The sequence below is a fragment of the Triticum urartu genome, chromosome 1A (genome assembly GCF_056163025.1).
Source record: "Triticum urartu cultivar PI428250 chromosome 1A, HENAU_Tu73, whole genome shotgun sequence".
Classification (NCBI taxonomy): Eukaryota; Viridiplantae; Streptophyta; class Magnoliopsida; order Poales; family Poaceae; genus Triticum; species Triticum urartu.
This window is the reverse complement of record NC_141873.1, coordinates 567,494,344-567,519,033: the sequence shown is the minus strand read 5'-3', so window position 1 is coordinate 567,519,033 and position 24,690 is coordinate 567,494,344. Positions and strand designations below refer to the sequence as shown.

Here is a 24,690-nt window from a genome sequence, read left to right as displayed (position 1 = left end):
CCGAGTACAATATGGTTGACTGTCCAGCCTAGCCCAACCAATCAACCAACAATACGGTTTGCTCCGAAGTCCGAACAATAATCACGAAACCTTTTTTTTTTTTGGAGTATCAAATCGCACGGAACTTGGACGCCAAGTTCCCGATCACGATACGAACCGGCGCGCACGAACCCGTGGCCGCCAAGGAAGGGAAGCCCGACGCCGGGGCGTGTCGTGTGTATAAATAGGCCACCGGCACCTGCGGTCTCTCTCGACGCACAGACAGAACCCACGAAGCAAACGAGCGAAGATGCGGCGCGAGGGACGGCAGCGAGGGTGGGTGCGCGTGTACGACCGCTCCCTGGTCGACCCGGAGGGCAAGCGGCGCGCCGTGCACGCCGTCGACGGCCCGGTGGTGGCCAACGGCGGCTTCATCAGGGCGCCCCGGAAGCCGACGAACCAGTCCAAGTCCGGCGGCCTCCGCGCGCTCGGCAGGGACGCCCTCGCGCAAGAGGAGGAGGAGCCGGAGCCGCAACTCCATCCGCCGCTGGGCGCCGGGTACTCCGGGTACTACTGCACGACGACGTGCCAGTCGCCGTTCAAGTTCGAGGCCGTGCCGTATCAATGGGAGTACGATGCCTTCGCGCCCGAGGAGGTGCAGGCTCCTCGTCCGCCGCCGCCGCCGGCGCGGTTCGGGGGAAGAGCGGCGTGCAAGGGGAGCAGCAAGTTCAGGCACAGCGAGATCAAGATGTACTACCTCGACGCGGCCGAGGATGTCGACGGGCGCCTCGATTATCTCTATGACTTCGATTCATGAAGCGCACGGATGGTCTTCTTTTTTTTTTTGAAATTTTCTTCCCCTTTGTTTTGCCCAAGATCAGCAGAAGGAGGTGTAAACTGGATCCCGATGGATGTGTATCCAGTGCAGGCGCTTGCTCCAATGAAGATCATGTTGTTATTGTACTCCCGAGTCCACGAATCTTTAAACGTGTTGATCTCCAATTAAAAGTTCAAATTTTTGTAGTGACAGCCTGAAGCATTATTTTAATTTCGATCCTGTTAAAGTCCTTTTCATTTTTTCCGCATTCTTTTTGTGAGGAAAATGTTAGTTTCTTGGAAAAATTTAGAACAATTGGCATGAGTGAATAGTCCACCGTCAAATTATTTGTGGGGTATGATTTAACTTCTGTAATTAGAGGTACTGGACTTTGTTGCTTTACTGACGCAGCATGCCCGTTTGGGCCGGCACATGTCCGGACGTTCTTTTTTTAAATTTCGTTTTTATATTTAATTCTTCTTTCCGTTTTCGTTTTTCTACATAAATAATTTGGAAATAAAAAAGGTTTGAAAATAAAAAATGAAATGTTTAATAAATCAAAAAATGTTTGCTTATTCAAAAAATGTTCAAAATTTCGAAAACAAATATATGGGAAATAAAAAATGTCATGATTTTTTAAAAATTTCATGTATTAATTTTTGTTAATGAAATTGAACAAAATTTGGCCAATTAAAAAAATCATGAGTGAAAAAATATCCTAAAAATTCAAAAACTGTTCATGACTTACAAAATAGTTTATACATTCATAAAATGTTCACTGCTTCAAAAAATGACCATGCATTTTAAAAATGTTCGTTAAATCAGAAAAATGTCCCCACTGACATTGCGGATTGGATCGAGCATAGATTTTGTTGTCTTGAATACAGTTAAGCAACATCTGGTGCTCAACAATGCATGAAGTCTCAAGCAGATAAGAAGAGAAACGAGTACAACTTCGTTGTTGGAGATCAAGTTTTTCTAAAACTTCAGCCGTATGTGCAGTCGTCAGTTGTCAGTAGAGCCAATCATAAATTATCCCTCAAGTACTATGGCCCCTATCTGATCAAAGAAAAGATTGGCAACCTGGCTTACCGATAGCTCAAACAATGTGTTTTTCCTCCAAGCCAGGTTCAAAAAACTCTTCCTGCTTCCTGGTACTGGAAGTCTCATGCATGTTATTTAACTGTATGGTACACCTGTCTTCCTGGTCACCGAGTAATCCTGAACAACATGCATGAGACTTCCAGTACCAGGAAGCAACGGCGGAGCTATGTTGGGGCCGAGGGGGGCCGTGGCCCCCCCTCCCCCCAGCTTTGGAGAAAACTGTGAAGAATTTTTTTGAAGGGCCAGGATGAGGTGAAAATTAGCCTTTTGACCCCCCAGCTCTTTGTCATTTACGTTTCGCCCCCCCCCAATGGTTTTGGTCTAGCTCCGCCACTGGCAGGAAGACAAGTTCAAAATATGACACTGTATGCTGCTGACGCACTCGGTGATAGATAACACTACCCAGTAGAGCACATCAAAAGACAGGTGTACGTTCCAGTTGCATGCCAGAGATGAGGTAGAAACTACTCCAGGATTCGATTTCATTGCCATACTGTGATAAACATGAAATGTTAGTGTCGTCGAGTTGACACGGCAGATGTCCTAGAGCAAGGACTTAGTCGTAGGGCCATCGCACTAGGAAGCTTAAAGGGGTTAATCAGGACAAAGGACACGAGAGAGTTTTATACTAGTTCGGCCCCTTACGATGAAGGTAAAAGCCTACGTCTAGTTGGGATTGGTATTGCTGAGGTTTCGACTTCCAAGAGGCTCAACTCGCCGGCTTGGTTATCGACTTGGTTGTTTCTTGCCCTAAACCGCCACCGGGTCGTCCCCTTATATACATGGGTTGACGCCAGGTGGCTTACAGAGTCCCGGCCGGCTCATAATCGTGTCCGGCTCGGTGACTTTCTTTACATGCCTTTCTGTACAAGTATTTCCTTACATATGGCGGTTTACTTACAATAGCGGGCCTTAAGCCGGCCCCAGGCCTTTGGGCCTTCTATAAAACTTAATAAACTACAAACTTGGATGTTTACTGAGCTTCTTGTGTAACCCGCCATTGAAGCCGACCCGACCCCTCCTGGGTGGGTCTCAACTGATAGTAATATCCCCAACATTAGGCCCCAGGTTGACTTTGAACTTTGTTCTTTGTCAAACTTCCATTCTTAGCCAAAAAAATCTATCTTCTTATCTTTACTGAAATTTCCTTGTAACCTGCCATGACGTCATCTCCGGATTTTTTGGAAACCTACTACTACGTCATCTTTTAACGGATCTTTATCTTTAATGCCTTTCCGAACATCGAGGCGCCTGGGTAGCTGGATAACCATGTTTTGGTCTCCTTGTTTCTCGCGCCCACTTATCAGTCTTTTCCTTATAAATAGGCACGACCTAGGTCTTTTCCATTCTCCCCCTTCAGTCGTCTTCTTCCTCTCGCTGCTTCTCTGCCGCTCGAGCTCTGCCACCGCCGCCGCAGATCTTGTCTTCATCGACTCAGGCCGCCGAATCAATCTGATTCGACCCAAAGAAAAACGCAACGAACCCCCGCTGCAACTCTGCATCTGTAAGTCTCTTTCTTCCTCGACATCAGATCCGCATTAGGACCTTCGAGTTCCTTGGTGTTCTTCACTGTTCGTCATGAACTCTTCATAGATTTCATCACTATCGCCATTTCTTGATATTTGAATAGTATAAAACCGATGCGGCAGCTATTTCACACCTGCTTCAAATGCAAACAAATTCCTTTCCCTGTTCAGAGGCTTTGTTTAGAACTGACGAACTCGTCTGTGCCAGTTTTAGGTCTAGATTTATTTTCCTTTTTTGAACCATCTTGATCCAAAATAATAACAACAACTTGTGAAACTTGTTTATCACAGCACTTAGCCAATTCTGACTCAGGCAAACTTTGAATGTCTTTAGTCATGGCGGCTTATCACGCCGGCTCATTTTCCTTTATATGTCATTAGCCCTTACTTAAGCTGCCATTATTCATCTGTACTATCATTTTTTAACCTGTAATCAACCAATAACCTGAACCGGCAAATTACTTTCTTTTCAGCTTGTCCCTTTTTTTCATCATGCCGTCAAAAGCGCCAACAGTCTGCAACTGGGTCCCTTCTACAGTTACTGATGACACCTTGAAAGAATTTGTCACCATTGGATTTTTACCAGAGAAAAACGTTATGTCTTATCGTGCCCCTGACCCGGACGAAGAACGACCTCCGCCCAAAGATGGTGAAGTCATTGTTTTCACTGACCATATGAACCGTGGCTTCTCACCGCCCGGTTCAAAATTCTTCAGGGAGGTCCTTCACTTTTTAAAACTTCATCCTCAGGACATTGGGCCTAATTCCATCTCCAATATTTGCAATTTCCAAGTGCTCTGTGAGGCTTATCTTCAGCAAGAGCCGACTGTAGAACTGTTTAGAGAATATTTTTATCTGAAACGGCAGAATGAGTGCACCAACGGACTTAGCTTAGAGCTTGGAGGCATCTCAATTCAGCGCCGGCAGAGTGTTGTCTTCCCTCTCATAGTTTTACCAAGTCACCCAAAGGACTGGAACCAAACTTGGTTTTACTGTCAGGATATCTCACCTGCCAACGAGAAACCACTGTCGGGTTACCGCCCCGATTGTCTTGACTCTAAGTTCGTACTGCCAGATAAACTTACCGCTACTGAACGCAAGAAACTGCTTCCCTCTATCAGAAGAATCAACGGTTTGTTGGGGAACGGTTTAACCGGAGTCGATATAACCCGCTGTTGGATCTCATGGCGGATTATTCCCTTAAGCCGTCGTTCAAAACTGATGTGTGAATATGGTGGAGACCCGGATGACTCTCTTCGTCACAGCCCGGTTGAACTCACCGAAGAAGATATTGTTTCAATGTCAAATCTGTTGGTGAATGGAAAATATGAAGACTGCAGCATTGTTGGGTTGAATCCCTTCTGCAAGCTCAACCCGGTTCCAGAAGTAAGTATACTCTGATCTTTTTTCCTTCGTGTTTTGCCCGGCTATTAATATTTAATACTGATCTTTTTTCTTGTCTTTGCAGGCCAATTCTGACTTCTGGAAGGTGAAATATGACCACGAAGCTGCCAAGAAGGCGAAAGCCGCCGCTATGAACACCAAGAAGACGACCCGGAAATCCAAGAAAAAGAAGAAAACTACTGCTGAAGATCTAATGAAGCTTGATGACACGTCTGACTCGGAGGTAGCCCTTGATTCTCTTGGCCATTTTTTTATTAATCTTATTGACACTGATCCTTACCAGGATGACACTAGGGCCAGTCAGGCCAGGGAAGCAGAGGTAATTATCATTTCCTCCGACTCAGAGCCCTTACCAAGACACAAAGTTCGACGAGTGATTCGTAAAGTAAGGTTTTCTAACCCCTTAGCTCACTTGGATCCCAACTTTCATTTGAAAAAGCAGCAACATGAAAGCCGCCGTGAAGTTGAGATTGAAGATGAACCGGCTGTCATCCTTCAACAGACCCCTCAGAAACGCCCGAATGAGGTTTATTTATTACTGTCCTTAACTTGTTTTAATGAATCCTGCTCCTTGTATTTCTTTTAACTCCTTTCTTTTACCTTTTCAGGAGGTGTCTCGTTCCTCAGACGATTCATCGCAAACACAATTTCCGGCTTCTAAGACTGCTCCTGGGTAATCAGAAATCCTCTTTTCTTCCGGCTTGATCAATTGTATCTTGATGCTGACTGCCCTGCAATATTTTTTCCTTAGCGGCCAGGCTAAATCTAAGAAGGCGAAGGCAGCAAAACCGGCAGAAGACCCGCCAGTGCTAGCATCTGACCCGGCTAGGCTGCCCTCTCCATTAACTAACACCCCAGAAGACCCGCCAATTGCCAATGAAGCAAATCCTCCGGAGTCGTCTCTTGATGACGCCACTATCAATCCTTCTACAACCGGACCGTCAAGCTCAACCGACCCGCCATCTCCACATGCTCCAGATGTTCAATTACTAGGAGCCGCTTTGTTGAGCCGGGGAATCCAACGGTGTTGGCTCGGTGCACAGCAAAGCAAGAAGCATTGGAGCGGTAGAAGGTTCGTTTTGATGTCGCCAACTATGACCGTCTCAATGCCAGTGATATCTTATCCGGCTATCTCAGTCATGTACACTCCAGTCGTGAGTCTGATATTGAGATGGTCAAGCAGCTTCAGCTGAAGTATGAGGTATGTGATTTCCGGTTTACTAATATTCCTTCAGCCCCCAAGTCTTCAGATTATAAGAGAAACGAAATAACTTGTAGACTTAGAATATAAGCCGAAACTTTTATCTCTGAATCTTTGCCTTGTACTGATAGAACAAAACTTCACCCATAGTCCCCAAGGACCGGTTCATTTTGATCATTAATGAATCGGTACTTTAGAATTTAAAACTGTCTTTAAGGTACTTTAACACTCCGGTTTAACCTTTAAAAACTTGCTGAACTGCGCACATTAGCCCCTAAGTGCCAAGTGTTGTTACTTTGTAAAGGACTTGGGACTTCAAATATATTGGTAGAGTCGCAAAAATTTGATTTGGTATACATTAGCCCCCAAGTGCCAAGTGGTTTATTCGTAAAGTACTTGGGACTTTGAATTTTGAATTTGGATACTGGAATTTAAAACCAAATCTTGACTTATCTGAATGTTTCACAGAATGCCTTGTCTGAACTGAACTCCCAACTGACTGACGTAAAGACCCGGCTAGCAAGTCAGGAGTCAGAAATTAAATCTTCCACCTCCAAATTGCAAATGAGCCTTTCTGAAACGGAGACTTTGAAGACCAGCTTTGCTGCCAAAGAGAAAACTTGGGAGAATGAGAAAACACTCCTGACCCACCGAGCTGAGACAGCCGAAATAGCTCTGAAAGAAATTTCAATAGAGCTGAACAATTTGAAGGGCCGGGTGTCTCAGATGGTTGCTGCTATCTTTGGTAAGTTGTCTGAATTGATCTTAAATATAATTTTTGTCAAACCGGAATATGATCCGCCAACCGACTCTGTTAAAAATATATACAGGTCCACGAAGCAAAAATCTGAGCCAAGACCCATTGATTAAACTGAAGCCCATTGTGCACCTGTATATATTTTTAGCAGAGTCACTTGGCGGATCAAGGACCCAACCGGCTTAGCGATGTCCTGAAGAAGCTGTCCATCCTTCCTACTAGATTCCAAGAGGTAAAATGCTCCTGTGCGCGAGCCGGAGCTTTGACTGCCCTAAGCCGCGCCAAGGCTTGGGTACCAGACCTAGACCCGACGGACGTAGCAAGGGGCTATCCTACCGTGAAGGAAGACGGGTCTCCTTTTAGTCAGGATGATTTCATAGCCTGTGTCCGTGAAGTCCGGTCTCAGGCAACTAGTCTTGGAGAGGACACCAATGTGGACAAGTACCAGCCGGGTTTTGATAGTGAAAATAAGAAGATGGCCACTCCTTCATACAAAATAGCCGATCTGATCCCACCTGTAAGAGAAGATACATTTGCCCCGGAAATTGACCCGGTCGGCCTGATTGACGATGAAGCTGAATTTGTCGCCATGAACGGCTTTGATTGGTCAAAATCCAACTTCCAGCAGACTCAAGATGCTGAACCGGCGAGGGAAGGACAGTGATCATCTTCATGGGCTTATAAAGCCTTGTAATAGCTTAGCTGTTTGAAACACCGCATGTTTGCTTATGCCATCGTGCATAAAACACTTCTACATGAATCTATGCTTCCAGATGCCAATGTTTAATGCTTTCTTATGCATCGTTTAATGCTTGTTTCTGCAATGTTTGAACTTCTGTTCCTGTGAAAATAAGGAAAAAACCTGGCAAGGCGGTTTAGAACCAACTGGGCTTAAACACCTAATTTACAGCCCATATATCCACCTCAAATAAAAACAGAGACAAATATAAATAAAGGATAAGGTTTAATACTAACTCTTGAGTTAATGCAGCCGGTAAGCGCGTATAAGTAAGAACCATACCTTATCCTTGTTTGATCCTTAGATCACCGGTTTAAATAACCCGGGTGATGAATTTGATAGTTCAATATGTATAAAAGTTAATACTTCATGAATATTCAATAATCATCATATCTTAGTAGCTCATACCTTTGGATCATTAGACCACCGGCTTGAATAACCCAGGCGGCTGTGTTGTCCAATAATTGAGCCGGCGAAGAAAGCCATACTATCTTATTTGTAATTTTGAAACAACAAAAATTCAAAGGCAAGCAACACATAATTTTAACCCTGTAAAAGTTTGGGGGTTTCTGATTCGAATACGATCAGTAAACCGGATCAAAGGGGTTAAGCTAAGGTTCGAATACGACCATATAGCCCCCAGTGGCTTTGGCGTTGCGCCAATCAAGAGGGTACCGACAACTATGTTCTCTTTGGTTTGAATACGACCTATGTTTGAACAGGAAGCCCCCAAATGACCTTGAGAGGTTTTTAACAACCCTTATTCGAATACGATCCAAGTCGGCTCAAAAGGGGTTAAGCTATGATTCAGATACGATCAAGAAGCCCCCAAGTGAGTTTGGCCTTGAGCCGATCAAGAGGGTTACGATAGCTATGTTCTCTTTGGTTCGAATACGACCTATGTTTGAACAGGAAGCCCCCAAGTGACCTTGAGATTTGCAGCTAGATTCGAATACGATCATAAGCCGGGCTAGAAAGGTTAAAGTTGATTCAAATATGATCAGCTCCTTAATAGTCATTCGTGAATAAAAAATAATAAAGATGCATAATCTTTGAAAAGAAAAGAGACCGATGGTCTTACTTTATTGCTTATCATAGTATATACAACGTGAATGTATGTACATGTTGAGAGCCGGTGGCTCAGGTGTAATATGGCCGAAATTGAGCAATGTTCCACGGCTGACGGGTCTCCTCTTCCGACTTACGTGAGTCTGCATGCTCTCAAACGTCAATGAGGTAGTAGGACCCATTGTTTAAATTTTTACTGACCACAAAGGGTCCTTTCCAAGGTGGGGATAACTTGTGTGCATCTGAAAGATCTTGGACGAGCTGGAGCACCAAGTCGCCTTCCTGAAAAGTCCTAGACTTGACCCAGCGGCTGTGATAATGATGCAGGTCCTGTTGATAAATTGCTGACCGTGCTGCTGCTAAGTTTCTTTCTTCATCCAACAAGTCAAGCGCATCTTGTCTGGCTTTTTCATTGTTAGCTTCAACATAAGCTGCCACTCGGGGCGAGTCATGACGGATGTCACTGGGTAATACTGCTTCTGCTCCATAAACCATGAAGAAGGGTGTGTAACCCGTAGACCTGTTGGGTGTAGTATTGATACTCCATAACACTGAAGGCAATTCCTCTACCCAACAACCCGGCGTTCGCTGTAAAGGAACCATAAGCCGGGGTTTTACCCCTTTCAGAATTTCCTGATTGGCTCTCTCCGCTTGACCATTGGATTGAGGATGAGCTACGGAAGAAACATCAAGCCGGATGTGCTCTCGCCGACAAAATTCTTCCATAGCCCCTTGGGATAGATTTGTGCCATTGTCTGTAATAATACTGTGTGGAAAACCGAAACAGAAGATTACTTTTTTCATGAACTGAACCGCCGTGGTTGCAGCACACTTACTCACAGGCTCCGCCTCAACCCATTTGGTGAACTTATCCACAGCCACCAAGAGATGCGTCTTTTTATCCTTAGACCTTTTGAAAGGTCCCACCATGTCGAGCCCCCAGACTGCAAACGGCCAAGTGATTGGAATCATCCGGAGTTCTTGAGCCGGCACATGCGCTCGTCGTGCGAATTTCTGACATCCATCATATCTACTAACCAGATCTTCTGCATCAGCGTGAGCCGTCAACCAGTAAAAACCGTCACGAAACGCCTTGGCCACTAAAGATTTTGACCCGGCATGATGACCACAATCGCCTTCATGGATCTCACGAAGGATTTCTTGACCTTCTTCGGGGGAAACACACCGTTGAAACGCTCCAAAAACACTGCGATGAAATAACTCTCCATCCGAAATCGTCATGGACTTAGACTGTCGGGTTATCTGTCGAGCCAGGGTCTCATCCGCTGGCAATTCTCCCCGGGTCATGTAAGCCAAGAATAGCACCGTCCAATCTGGGATGACATGAAGAGCCGCCACCAACTGTGCCTCCGGGTCAGGAACAGCTAAATCTTCTTCCGTGGGCAACTTGACAGAGGGGTTATGCAAAACATCTAAAAAGGTGTTGGGTGGTACCGGCTTACGTTGAGACCCCAGCCGGCTCAAAGCATCAGCTGCTTCATTTTTTCGACGCTCAATGTGTTCCACCTGATAACCTTTAAAATATCCTGCAACAGCATCGACCTCTCGGCGATAAGCCGCCATGAGAGGGTCTTTGGAATCCCACTTGCCAGACACCTGCTGGGCCACTAAATCTGAATCACCAAGACATCTGACCCGGCTCAAGCTCATCTCCTTTTCCACTCGAAGACCATGGAGCAATGCTTCATACTCTGCTGCGTTGTTAGTGCACGGAAACATCAATCGTAACACATAACAAAATTTATCACCTCGTGGGGAAGTTAATACAACTCCAGCCCCCGAGCCTTCCAATTGCCCAGACCCATCAAAATGAATAGTCCAATATGTGTTGTCCGGCTTTTCTTCTGGCATCTGCATCTCTGTCCAGTCATTGATGAAGTCAATCACGGCTTGAGACTTAATCGCAGTGCGTGGAACATACTTCAGCATATGAGATCCAAGCTCAATTGCCCACTTGGCAACTCGCCCTGTAGCTTCTCTGTTTTGAATAATGTCTCCCAAAGGAGCAGAGCTAACCACAGTGATTGGGTGTCCCTGAAAGTAATGCTTAAGCTTCCGACTTGCCATGAACACCCCATAAACAAGCTTCTACCAATGTGGATATCGTTGCTTAGACTCAATTAGCACTTCACTGACATAATAAACCGGTCGCTGAACCGGATGCTCTTTGCCAGCCTCCTTGCGCTCTACCACCATAGCCACACTAACAGCCCGTGAGTTGGCAGCTATGTATAACAATAGCGGCTCTTTCTCAATTGGAGCAGCTAGGACCGGCGGCTCAGCCAGTTGTGCCTTCAGATCCTCAAAAGCGGCGTTCGCAGTATCTCTCCAAACAAACACATCCGTTTTCTTCATCAACTGATACAGAGGCATAGCCTTTTCCCCTAACCGGCTTATGAACCGGCTCAAAGCAACCACACGACCCGCCAGTCGTTGAACATCATTGACGCAGGTTGGTTTGGCCAGAGATGTAATTGCCTTGATCTTCTTCGGGTTTAGCTTCAATACCTCGGTTAGACACCAGAAAACCCAAGAGCTTGCCGGCTGGAACTCCAAAAACACACTTGGCCGGGTTAAGCATCATCTTGTAAAACCGAAGATTATCAAAAGTCTCTTTCAGGTCTGTGACCAAAGTTTCCTCTTCCCTAGACTTCACCACTATATCATCCACATAGGCATGAACATTGCGCCCAATTTGATCATGAAGACAATTCTGCACACACCGTTGGTAAGTCGCCTGAGCACTCTTGAGCCCAAAAGGCATAGACACATAGCAGAAATCCCCAAAAGGAGTTATAAACACTGTCTTCTCTTGATCCTTGACTGCCATCTTAATCTGATGATACCCGGAGTAAGTATCTAAGAAACTCAACCGTGCGCAACCCGTCGTAGCATCAATGATTTGATCAATACGGGGAAGGGCGAAAGGATCAGCCGGACAGGCCTTATTTAAATCTGTGTAATCCACACACATACGCCAAGTGCCATTCTTTTTGAGCACGAGCACCGGGTTAGCTAACCATTCTGGGTGAAAGACCTCCACAATGAACCCGGCCGCCAAGAGCCGGGCCACCTCTTCTCCAATGGCCTTGCGCCTTTCTTCATTGAACCGCCGAAGAAACTGTCTGACAGGTTTGAACTTTGAATCGATATTAAGAGTGTGCTCAGCGAGTTCCCTCGGGACACCCGGCATGTCTGAAGGTTTTCATGCAAAGATGTCCCGGTTCTCACGGATGAACTCGATGAGCGCGCTTTCCTATTTCGGATCCAAGTTTGCGCTGATGATGAACTGTTTGGATGAATCGCCAGGCACCAAGTCAACCATCTTAGTGTCATCAACTGATTTGAACTTTAACTCCGACTCATGCTCTGCTGTTGGTTTCTTTAACGACGTCATGTACGCCGGGTCAACATGATCCTTGTAGAATTTCAACTCCTCTGTTGCACAAACAGATTCAGCATAGGCAACATCCCCCTCTTCACATTCCAAGGCTATCTTCCAGCTCCCATGGACTGTAATGGTGCCCTTGTGACTCGGCATCTTGAGCTGCAAATATACATAACACGGCCGAGCCATGAACTTGGCATAAGCCGGCCGCCCAAATAGAGCATGATATGGGCTTTTAATTTTAACCACTTCAAAGGTTAATTTTTCTGCTCTGGAGTCATACTCATCCCCAAAGGCTACTTCCAGCTCGATCTTACCAACTGGGTATGCCGACTTACCAGGTACCACACCATGAAAAACAGTGTTGGATTGTTTAAGATTTTTGTCCGTCAATCCCATCCGGCGGAATGTCTCATAGTAAAGGATGTTGATGATGCTGTCTTCATCCATGAGTACCTTAGTAAACTTGTACCCATCAACCTGAGGTGCCACGACCAAAGCCAAATGACCCGGATTATCAACCCGGAGCGGGTGATCCTCTCTGCTCCACACAATAGGCTGCTCTGACCAGCGTAGATAACGTGGAATTGTCGGTTCAACGGCATTGGCGGCCCTCTTGTGGAGTTTCTGGTCTCTCTTACATAAACTGGTAGTAAAGACATGACACTGTCCACTACTCAACTGCTTCGGGTTGCTGTGATAGCCGGGTTGTTGTCGCTGTTGATTCCCTTGGCCGTGTTGCTGATTATATCCTCCCTCGTGACCAGGATGACCCTAACCATGAAAACCTCCTCTGCTTGAACTGGCGCCCGGGCCCTGAAGGCCGCCTCCACCTGAGCCGCCACCCGGGCCGTGACCCCCGTCAAATGCGTTTGAATTTTTAAACGCCTTCATGATCATGCAATCCTTCCATAAGTGGGTGGCTGGCTTCTCCCGGGTGCCGTGTCTTGGACAAGGTTCATTCAACAATTGCTCAAGGGTGGGGCCTGACCCGCCCAATCGAGGGGGTTGTCTGCCCTTGCGCCGCTGATTACCACCCTGCGCATTAGTATTAGCAACAAACTCATCAGCCTTACGCTTATTACCTCCTTGATTTGCCGGGTTATGCTAGTGGCCCTTGCCATTGCCGTTCTTCTTTCCCTTCGTTGCCTTTTCTTCATCAGATGCCGGGTCTTTGGTGGTATCAGAATCGGCATACTTGACAAGAGCCGCCATCAACGTTCCCATGTCATTACAGTCACGTTTAAGCCGCCCCAACTTCTGCTTCAGAGGTTTAAAACGGCAATTTTTCTCCAACATCAAAACTGCTGAGCCGGCGTCCATTTTATCAGATGAATGTATTATCTCCTTGACCCGGCGCACCCAATGAGTTGTAGACTCTCCATCCTCTTGCTTGCAATTGGTCAGGTCCACAATCGACATTGGCTGCTTACACGTGTCTTTAAAGTTCTGGATGAACCATGCCTTCAACTCTGCCCATGAGCCGATGGAATTGGGTGGTAATCCTTTCAACCAGGTCCGAGCCGTTCCATCCAACATCATGGTAAAGTACTTGGCCATTGCAGCATCACTAACCTCTAACAGCCCCATAGCCATCTGATAACTCTCAATCCAAGCCCCCGCCTGTAAGTTAGCCGTGTAGTGGTACCTTACGAGGTCCCTTGAAATCCTTGGGCAACCGCTCATTGCCTATGGCTGGTACCAGGCAAGGTACGCCTCCGGTTCTTGTAGCCACTCCTGCCTCAACCGAGGTTGCTGGATAAGCCGGAAAGGTTTGGTGAGCCGCCTGCTCTGCTGCTATCTGAGCCGCCCGTTCCGCCTCTTGACGAATCCTCTCCTGATCCGCCAAGTTAAGGGATCCAGCCCGCACCGGCTCATGCCTATATGGTCGGTTGTGGCGTTGAGAATTACTTGACATCTCTGCAGATTCCATGTGCCTACTCTAACTCGGGCTCCGGCTTGGGCGAGGAATTGAATGAATCCTGTCTCGACTGTAGGAGTATGCATCTTGCTGGGCCAAAGTTGTCTGAAGTAGTTCTCTTACCCTCCGGGTTTCAATTGCTGCTGGCGAGTCGCCTTTCATTGGGAGAGCTGCCAAACGAGCCGACGCCGCAATGAGGTTCTCCATGGGGTTGGAGAAGTGACCCGGGGGTTTTGATATATAACGAGGAGGAGCTGTATTCATGCACGGCGGCTCCATGGTGCGTGGCTGAACTGGTGCACCGGGCATCGTGACCCGGTTTGCCTCCGGCGGGTTGCTCCCTCCGGCTCCGGGTGTATGGAACAGATTCCTCGGATCCAGCGTTAGAGGCAGACGCGACTGAGTTTTCTGACGCCTCCTCCTCATGACCTCATTTGATGCATTAAGATCCACCGAGAGCCAGAAGGTTTCTGCTTGAAACTGCTGAGCACGGGCATCCAAAGCTGCTCGTTCTGCTGCCATCCGGGTTTCCTCCGCGGCTAGATTTTCCTTAGCTTGCACCATCTCCTTCCGCACGCGCGCCACTTTCGCGTCATGCTGGGCTTTATCCGCCGGCTCTACCGCGGCGGTTAACAGAGTCGTCAGTTTATCCATGAGGTCCATGAGAACCTGAGCTGGGGGCGCGCGGGGTCTCCTGACCCAGCAGCTGCCGACCCGGTGGCCGCCGCTGTCGCTGCGGTGGAGTTCTGCCCGGGCTGTATCCTTGCCATAAAGACTCCGGCCCAATTCGGCGGCTCAAGGGGGTCCGGAATACTACTGCCATCGGAACAGCCCCCGAGCATGCCGTCTTGTAGTTGGTACAATGAGTTCGTCTCACCTGTTGATGATGCAGTATCAGAGCAGATGGCCGTCTCCCCGCCTTCCATCGATCCTTCGGAGTATTCACCGCCATGGATGCAGCCTACGAAGGCATGCTTCACGACAGATTGAACACGGGCGGACCCGGTGCGCTGAGCCGTTTCGATGAGGTCGGTGTGGACATCCGGCTCAGGGCCTGACTCGCCGATCCGGCCGATGAAGACGTGAATTCCGCCGAAGGGGACCCGGTACCCGTACTCGATTGAGCCGGCCTCGGGGCCCCAGCCTTCGTCGTCGATGTAGATCTTGCCACGACGACTCTTGGTCATCCGGCACACAGCGTATCCCTTGAGCCCTTCGAAGTTGCCCTTCAAGAACTCAAATCCACCGTGCGCTGGCCCCACAGTGGGCGCCAACTGTCGTTGAGTTGACACGGCAGATGTCCTAGAGCAAGGACTTAGTCGTAGGGCCATCGCACTAGGAAGCTTAAAGGGGTTAATCGGGACAAAGGACACGATAGAGTTTTATACTAGTTCGGCCCCTTACGATGAAGGTAAAAGCCTACGTCTAGTTGGGATTGGTATTGCTGAGGTTCCGACTTCCAAGAGACTCAACTCGCCGGCTTGGTTATCGACTTGGTTGTTTCTTGCCCTAAACCGCCACCGGGTCGTCCCCTTATATACACGGGTTGACGCCAGGTGGCTTACAGAGTCCCGGCCGGCTCATAATTGTGTCCGGCTCGGTGACTTTCTTTACATGCCTTCCTGTACAAGTATTTCCTTACATATGGCGGTTTACTTACAATAGCGGGCCTTAAGCCGGCCCCAGGCCTTTGGGCCTTCTATAAAACTTAATAAACTACAAACTTGAATGTTTACTGAGCTTCTTGTGTAACCCGCCATTAAAGCTGACCCGGCCTCTCCTGGGCGGGTCTCAACCGATAGTAATATCCCCAACAGTTAGGCTGCAAGAGATCGATATATGCACAAGGTCCTGACCTGGTGACTTCTTACGGAGCAAACTTCCATCTTATTTTGCATTTCAGTGTAGACATTCCACTGCTGCAGACACCTGAATTTCTGCTCTACATCTCTGTTGTTTTTGACATCAACTTCAGTTGATGCCCAGTGGCACTTGCCCAGATTTCTAGCAGGTTAAATATTATCTTATAAACCACAAGCAAACTTCCATCTGAATTTATGCACAAGGCAGGACGAAGCTGCATGAAAGCACATGAATAATTCTGCACAAGTTCAGAGGTTACAAGGTGCATTCTGCCGGCCTTCCAGGCAGACCATTCAGGATACTCTGTTAACTGTACAAGCGAACACAACTCTTTTTCAAACAGTTTACCTAAATGGCAGACAAAGAGCTTATATTAACACACTGTATCTTGGGAGTGCTGTGCTGAAGAAAATTTTAGTGTGATCATGCTGATTGTTAAAATACGACTCTTATCTGCTACTCATGCGCTCGGCGATACATCAAAAGACAGGGCTTTGCAAGCACATAAGATGAAAAAATTAACAATGCGGACTAAAAATTCTAGGTAGACACCTTTAACAGTATGAACAACAAAGCCATTTTTCAAAACAGGAGCCCGGCATGGCTAACAAGATGTTATACGACACATCGTATTTTGACAATTGATAGTCCTTGCATACGTGTCAACATGTCACAAGGTATGATCTGTCATGCATCCAAATTTCAATAGTGGTACATTTGCAGCCATGGCTATCTTTCATTCATGCGAAATATAGTTTTACAAATATGTCTATTTGTGATTATTTGTTGGAGGACTGTACTGAAGACAGTGTTAGTGTTATCGTGCAGGTCGTTCAAAATGTGATATTGTTATTCTAATGATGTGCTCGGTGATATGTAAGGCTAGCCAGCTGTGCACATAAAAAGGCAGAGGGCCTTGCAATCAGATAAGATGAAAAACTAACAATACAGATTAAAGATTCCAAGTAGACACTTTTAACAGTATGAACAACAAAGCCATTTTTCACAAGAGGGAACTCTTGACAGCTCACACTTAGCCCTTGAAAACAGATCGACACATCACAAGGTATGATCAATCACGCACCCAAAATTTTCAAATCAAGAGGTACATTTGCAGCCATGACTATCTTTCATTCATGTCATATATAGTTTTACATATATGTCTATTGTGAATGTTCGGCGCAGAACTGTACTGAAGACAGTTTTAGTGTTATCATGCAGGTTGTTCACAATATAATACTGTAAGCTACTCACGTGCTCGGTGATAAACACTAGCCAACAACCCAGCAGAGCACATCAAAAGACATCAGATAGGATGATAAAACTAACAATATAGATTAAGATTTCTATCAGCTAAATCTTTAAATAGCTCAGTTTACCACCGTTCCCGTTGTCTGCCGTCAGGAAATACAGGAACAGACGAGTCGTCGTTGGCATCATTGGCTGCATTACTCTTTGCTTTTGGTGCCTCGACTTCTTGTGGACTTGAGTCATCACCATCTCCAAAGTCCGGTGGCGAGCCATCACTCTCGCCAACCCAGCCATCACCCCAGCGGTAGCCGCTGTTGTCAGATTTGCCACCAAGTTCCCCAATCAAATCTTCCATGTCTGAAAAATCATCGTCTTCGTCATCTTCCATGTCGCTTCCTTCATTATACCCTTGCGCAGCACCATTGGGTCCCTCTGTCTCCTCACCAGTCCTAGGCCCACCACGCCGAGGGAAGCGTGGAACCGCAACAAGAGCCCTCATCTTCTCCTTAAGCAACACCAGATGGCTCTTCTCGATCAGCTGCGAGTTCTTGTACGCCTCACGGAGGAACACGGAGTCCCTATCTCCCTTGAGTGACACATAGAACATGTCAGGGTGGCGAATGAGCATTCCCCGCAGAGACTGCGAGAACCGGAACTCCTCCCGGAAATGAGTCAGATGGTCAACCAGCGTGCGCTTCTCAAGTGTCAGGCTTAGAATCTCATGAACCACCCCACAGGCATGCTTCTCCTTCTCAGGGGACCCCGACCGCAGGTGCGAGAAGTCGGCGTAAGGCGAAATGTACGGCATTTCTCTGAATTTCTCGATCCTCCGCGCCTCTCCCCGCGACACCTTCAGCCCCTTGGGCAGCTTCACACGGTTGAACCTGAGCGGCCGGTCAATTATCAAATTCCTGTCCTCGGCCTCCCTGGCCCGATTCTCCTCCTCTGCCATCTCGGCGGCGGACACGGCGAGCTCGGGGTCCCATTCCGTGAGCTCCAGCGCGGGCCCTCTGTCCATCCTGACGACGCGGAAGTACTGCGGGTACCTGAGGCAGATGGTGTCGTGGAAGTTGGAGGGCAGGCCGAGGTCGTTCTTGAGGTGCGCGATCCGCTCGATGAGGATGCGGCGGTCGAGCGACATCATGAGCAGCTTGCGGAGCTTGGCGACGGCGAGGCCCTCGGACTCGTTGCGGAGGTAGAGCTCGTCGAGGTAGAGGCGCTCGGCGGCGGGGGTGAGGCGGAACCGCAGCGAGTAGACGCCCTCCTCCACGATCTCGAAGACGCCCGGGAAGCGCTTGAGGAGCGCGATGAGGCGGCGCTTGCGGGTGAGCCCCAGGTCGCGGCGGAAGCGGCCGAGGTCGCGCAGGCTCATGACCCGGTCCGGGTGGGACACGAGGATGTTGCGCAGCTTGAGGACCAGCTTCAGCTTCTTGTCCCGCTGGATCACGTTGTCGAAAGGCACCTCCTTGCGGCGCTTCACGGCGGCCGCCTGCGCCAGGACGGCCAGACGGGGGCGGATGCGCAGCGGCGGCGGCGGCGGCGCGGCGGCCAGCGGGTGGAGCGGGAGGGAGGCGCCGAGGAATAGGGATTTGGGGGGCGGCGGGTGGTGGGGGGCGGCCGGCGGGGAGGGGAAGGAGAGGAGCAGCAGCTTGGCCTCCATTTTTGCGGCTCGGATGAGCTCGCCGCGGCGGTGGGGAGAAGGAAGAGGGTGGGGATAAACCTCCCGTTCTGAGTGGATATTTTTTGGGGGTTATGGGCGATATTTTTGAGGTGGGGTCATGGGCTGGGCTCTCGGCCTGGCTTTGTTGGGCCCGAATATGGCTTATGCTGATGGGCTGTTCACTATCCACTTCCTCTAGTCAGGAGGCCAGCTCAAGTTAAAAAAAAGTAGAAAATACAGAAGGCAGCCAGCCAAGTTATTTGAATGAAAATGCTGCTGCTCCTTCCCATTCCTACTATGAACATTTCTTCATTTCCCTAAAAAAAATAGCATTTATAATTTCTTAAAAAAATAAAAAGAAGACAATTTCTTCAGAATACAATTTAGGAAGTGTGCGAATATCGGTAAACCATCAAGTGTGCTCAGAGCAAATGCTCCCTTTTCGAAAACTAATATCCAAAAAATACTAAATGCTAATGAATCATTTTTTCAAATTTCATGAAAAAAACCCCATTCTTTTTCCAAGTTGTGCAAAAATAACAAACCAAATACTATTGAAAAGAAGATTTGCTATTCTAGCTCTCCACTTTTGTTTTTTTTTCACCCAAGCCGCAAATGAAAGTATTTGTCACAAAATTTTACGATCTCATGGCTCACCTGAATATCCGTGGGCCATATTTTTTATAAAAAACTTCCCAACTAAACTTTATATTTTTCTAAAATAAAGGGAGCATGAATCTACTTCCCAGAGCACAAAACCCACCTTCTGTGAACATCACCAAATGGTACATGAGAATACATGTTCTTCCTCGATAGACATCGAAGAGGAAACGTACATGCTATTTAGTTTATTAAGCCTCCGTTCCAAAACAGATGACTCAATTTTGTATTAACTTTAGTATAAAGTTAATATAAAATTGGATCATCTATTTTGGAACAGAGGGAATATGAATTAGGCATTAGCGCATGGAACACTGTTTCATGGCGGTCGCGTGCGCCAACACCACGAGCCAAGGCGGATGGGCAGTGCTAGCAGCGGGCAAAGGAGCTGCAAAAGGGAGGCGCCGATGAATAGAGATTTGGGGGCGGTGGCGGCAGGTGGATAGCTGTGGGTGGGGAGGGGAAGGAGAGGAGGAGGAGCTTGGCCTCCATTTTTGCGGTTGAGCCTCGCCGCACCGGGGAAGGAGTGGGGATAAACATCCCGTTATTAATGGATATTTTTTGGGGTTTTGGGCGATAATTTTTTTGTGGGGGGGAGGGGGGGTGATGGGCTTGTCTCTCGGCCTGGCATCATATAGCCCAAATAATTTCGGCCTTGCTTTTGGTTATGGGCTGTTCACTTCCCATTCAAAACACGCACAAGAAAAACACAGCTTCTTACTCCTACCATGAGAATTTCTTCGACCCCCACCCCCCCCTCCCCCCCCCCTCCTCCCCCCCCCCCCCCCCCCACCCAAAAAGGTAATAATAAAAATAATTAAAAACTGAACTTGATGTGTTTTTCAGAGAGATGATTTCTTCAGAGCACATCTATGAAAGCATCTGAACACCACTTTATGGTACATGAAAAATACTACTATGTTTCCCTAAAACAAATCCGAAAACGATGAGAGCATATAGCTCAAGTGTTCGATTAGGCAGAGGCACATGGGACACTGTGTGATCGTAGACCAAAAACAGTGAGCAAATAGCATGTCATCGAGAAGATCGTAAGGTAGTACCAGTGGCCGGCCCGGCTTCACCCTCGTAAGTCGTCGGTGCGTGCATGCATGCATGGAGGATGGAGTACGGGAGAACAGAGGCCACACAATAAAGTACGAGTACAATCTTTCATCTCAGGTTCCCAGGCCGAAGGATTATTTATTTATGTAGAGATGGCGACACGACACATGTACCTAGTCGCGCACTTCTCGTCGAATAGAAATCCAGGCCAGGCCATGCCTCGCTCGTTTTCTGAGTATAAAAGATCTCGTACCACTGGCCGTTATTTTACGTTATCCCGTTGCCAGAGCCGACGAATGCACTGTTGGATCGAAATGCGATCTTGCTTGTTCTCTAGCTAATCGCAGCGTCGATCGCCCCATGCCGACGTCGCATTGCTCAAACACCTCAGATGCCCCAACGGATGCCCGGTCAGTGACCGGTCAGAAAATGCCCATCCAAACAAACGCATCAAACGCCATCTAGACTAAATATAAGGCGGGTATGGAGAGGCTTAAGCGCAACGGGACGCAACCCTGGGTCCCACACGAAAACACTTCGAAACCTGGCGATCTGAAACTCGTCTCCTCCGTCGTCGCGTGGCGCCACTCTAGCAAGCCGTGTAGTGCCCTAGCCTGGCTATTTAAGCTGTCCGCCGGCACCGGAACCCTATACATCCACATTTTCGCTCTCTCGTCCGCCACCGTCGCCACTTTTCACTCGTCGTCCGCCACCAGTAGTATCAATGCCCACACACCGTCGGGTAAGGAACCTACCCATATCTAATGCTGGAGCGCCGGCTGCAGCTCCTTGAGCATATCCGGGCAAGGCGCGAAGCCTGGATTGTCACAGGGCTACCACCGGACGTGGTGGATCCGAAAGAGGAGTTCAAGGAGAAGGAGGAGGAGGGAGAGGAGCAGGAGAAGGACGTGGGGGCGCTGGGGACGCGGATCTGCAGGCGGAGTAGTAGGCGATCCTTGATTCCCTCTGGTCGGAATCAGCGACTGAGGCCAACGCCGCTGCATGCAGGAGGCGGAGGCGAAGCACTCAGCGGATGTCGACGAGATGCTCGTGAAGGAAATATGCCCTGGAGGCAATAATAAAGTTGTTATTTATATTTTCTTATATCATGATAAATGTTTATTTTTCATACTAGAATTCTATTAACCGGAAACTTGATACATGTGTGAATACATACACAAAACAAAGTGTCCCTAGTATGCCTCTACTTGACTAGCTCGTTAATCAAAGATGGTTAAGTTTCCTGACCATAGACATGTGTTGTCATTTGATGAACGGGATCACATCATTAGGAGAATGATGTCATGGACAAGACCCACCCGTTAGCTTAGCATAATGATCATTAAATTTTATTGCTATTGCTTTTTTCATGACTTATACATATTCCTTTGACTATGAGATTATGCAACTCCCGAATACCGGAGGAACACCTTGTGTACTATTAAATGTCACAACGTAACTGAGTGATTATAAAGATGCTCTACAGGTGTCTCCGAAGGTGTTTGTTGGGTTGGCATAGATCGAGATTAGGATTTGTCACTCTGAGTATCAGAGAGGTATCTCCGGGCCCTCTCGGTAATGCATATCACGATAAACCTTGCAAACAATGTGACTAATGAGTTAGTTGCGGGATGATACATTATGGAACAAATAAAGAGACTTGCCGGTAACGAGATTGAACTAGGTATGAAGATACCGACGGTCGAATCTCGGGCAAGTAACATACCGATGACAAAGAGAATGATGCATGTTGTCATTGCGGGTTGAACGATAAAGATCTCCGTAGAATATGTAGGAACCAATATGAGCATCCAGGTTCCGCTGTTGGTTATTGATCATAGTTGTGTCTCGGTCATGTCTACATAGTTCTCGAACACGTAGGGTCCGCACGTTTAACGTTTGATGACGATTTGTATTATGAGTTATATGTTTTGGTGACCGAAGATTGTTCGGAGTCCCGGATGAGATCACGGACATGACGAGGAGTCTCGAAATGGTCGAGAGGTAAAGATTGATATATTGGACGATAGTATTCAGACACCGGAATGGTTTCAGAGTGTTTCAGATATTTATCGGAGTACCGAGGGGTTACTAGAACCCCCGGGGAAAGTAATGGGCCACATGGGCCATAGGGGAGAGAGAGGGGGCAACCCACAAGGGGTGGCGCCCCCCCATGAGGAGTCCGAATTGGACAAGGGGAGTGGGTGCGCTCCCCTTTCCTTCTGCCTCTCCCTCTCCTTCCCCTTTTCCCCTCCGAAAGAAGGAAGGGGGGGGGGCTAGGACTAGGAGTCCTAGTGGGTTTCCCCCCACTTGGCGCGCCCCCTAGGGCCGGCCTCCTCCCTTATCCTCCTTTATATACGGGGGCAGGGGCACCCCAAAGCACATCAATTGTTTCTTAGCCGTGTGCGGTGCCCCCTCCATCATTTACTCCTCCAGTCATATTGTCATAGTTCTTAGGCGAAGCCCTGTGCAAATCACATCATCATCACCGTCACCACGCCGTCGTACTGACGAAACTCTCCCTCAACACTTTGCTGGATCAAGAGTTCGAGGGACGTCATCAAGCCGAACGTGTGCAGAACTCGGAGGTGCCGTATGTTCGGTGCTTGATCGGTTGAATCGAGAAGACGTTCGACTACATCAACCGTGTTAAACTAACGCTTCCGCTTTCGGTCTACGAGGGTACGTGGACACACTCTCCCCCTGTCGTTGCTATTCATCTCCTAGATGGATCTTGGGTGATCGTAGAATTTTTTTTGAAATTGCATTCTATGTTCCCAACAGCTCGCGTATATGGATGATGAGGAACCAAAGCCCTCCTACGCGCCCATCTACCCGGTGCCTGGCACCGACATCGTGGACACCTCCGACGACAAAGCGTGGAGGCTAGTGTGATGTGCATATTATGTAGGGTTCTTTTGCATGGTTTGTATGGATCTAGAGAATAAAATATGAGGTACTCGGATGCACAGCATCAAGTATGAGATGTGATCGTTCAGTGCCCGCAGACGCATCCAGTCACGTCCGCGGCGTTTGAGGAGCCGAATTTGCCAAGAAAATGTCTGTAGATGCTCTAAGAAATACTCGTGTCGACATGATTAACGAAATGTTAGGCAAAAGTCGATAAACTTTCACACCGACCATTATGCAACATGACAAATACTTTCTCCGTCTGAAAATACTTATCGAAGAAATAGAAAAAATGGTTATCTAGAACTAAAATACTGGTCATCCAACGATATTTTTCAAATTTTCAATAGTTGTCCGGTTCGTTAGGGCATCTCCAATGTTGAGCCGCAAATTTGATCCGGCATCTATCCGCGGACAAGGGGAACTAGTTAGCGGACATGGATGCGGGATCCAGCCATCCAACACTGCCCACATACATTTTAACCATTGTTTGAACTAAAACAAACGAATTCATGCAAACACGTGGATTTCATATAAACCGAACGATACATTTTGGACAATTTTGAACTAACAATTATACCGGAATAACATAAAACTAGTCTATGGTCGGCGCCGACGGATCTCCATTCCGATGACACAAATGCCCCTGACTAGTCTATGATTAGCCACCGCAGATCCCCATTGTCTTCCCCATGTCCGACAGCCCGCTCATCGGACTGTTGTGAGCCTCGAAGGTATATGCTTCAGCGCATATGACGGAGTGGAACCGCTGGGATGTGCTACCGCCGGAGGGGAAGTGGATGATGCTGACCTGCGACTGGGCAAGACACCGGCTGTATACACCGGTGTCGCCTTGATGGTGGCCTTCATGGGACCCAAGTGGCGGCGTCCTCTCTTGTTCTATTTCTTCTCAATGATGGCGGTGGGCGTGGACGTGATGGCCACTGTTTCGTTGATCTCTGCGAAGCCGGCTTCTTTCTACGCCGACAGGGCGCGGTTACACGTACGTTGGCTACAAATGTCGCGGGCACGGGAGAAGCGGTACGACATTGCATAGTCCACGGCGGTCACGATGGCCGTGCTCCCCCCTGACGGCCTAGAGCAACTTGCCACTCCTCGGTGAGCTGGCTTGGAGCGGCGAGTTGTTGAATGATGCGCCGGCTTGGAGATTCTGCATCCGCGAGCTTGCCTGCAGCGGCCTAGAGCGTCGAGGGTGATGGAACAGAGAGTTGCCTGGCTCGTATCCGGTGGGCTCGATGGGCCACCCAGCTGACTTTTATACCGAGAGCTCCTCTTCCTGCTTGCTGGATGCCATGGAGATTAGGGAGAAAATGTTGTAAGGAGGAGATGGGAGCAGAG

The 24,690-nt window shown here is 48.0% G+C and overlaps 2 protein-coding genes across 2 annotated transcripts; one reads left to right on the top strand and one right to left on the bottom strand.

Annotated features, from left to right (window-relative positions):
- The first annotated feature begins 236 nt into the window (after nucleotides 1–236).
- LOC125539428 (uncharacterized) lies at nucleotides 237–1,002 on the top strand. Its single transcript, XM_087541541.1, has one exon. The coding sequence runs from the start codon at nucleotides 290–292 to the stop codon at nucleotides 794–796; it is 507 nt and encodes a 168-aa protein (XP_087397667.1). The 5' UTR covers nucleotides 237–289; the 3' UTR covers nucleotides 797–1,002.
- A 15,853-nt stretch (nucleotides 1,003–16,855) lies between these two features.
- On the bottom strand, nucleotides 16,856–18,730 carry LOC125529985 (protein WHAT'S THIS FACTOR 1 homolog, chloroplastic). The gene has a single exon (XM_048694404.2). It carries the CDS (start codon nucleotides 18,697–18,699, stop codon nucleotides 17,164–17,166), a length of 1,536 nt encoding a protein of 511 aa, XP_048550361.1. The 5' UTR covers nucleotides 18,700–18,730; the 3' UTR covers nucleotides 16,856–17,163.
- Nucleotides 18,731–24,690: the final 5,960 nt, after the last annotated feature.

Excerpts from the sequence above, each read along its gene's own strand:
- LOC125539428 (XM_087541541.1), top strand. The coding sequence starts at position 290 with ATGCGGCGCGAGGGACGGCAGCGAGGGTGGGTGCGCGTGTACGACCGC.
- LOC125529985 (XM_048694404.2), bottom strand. The coding sequence starts at position 18,699 with ATGGAGGCCAAGCTGCTGCTCCTCTCCTTCCCCTCCCCGCCGGCCGCC.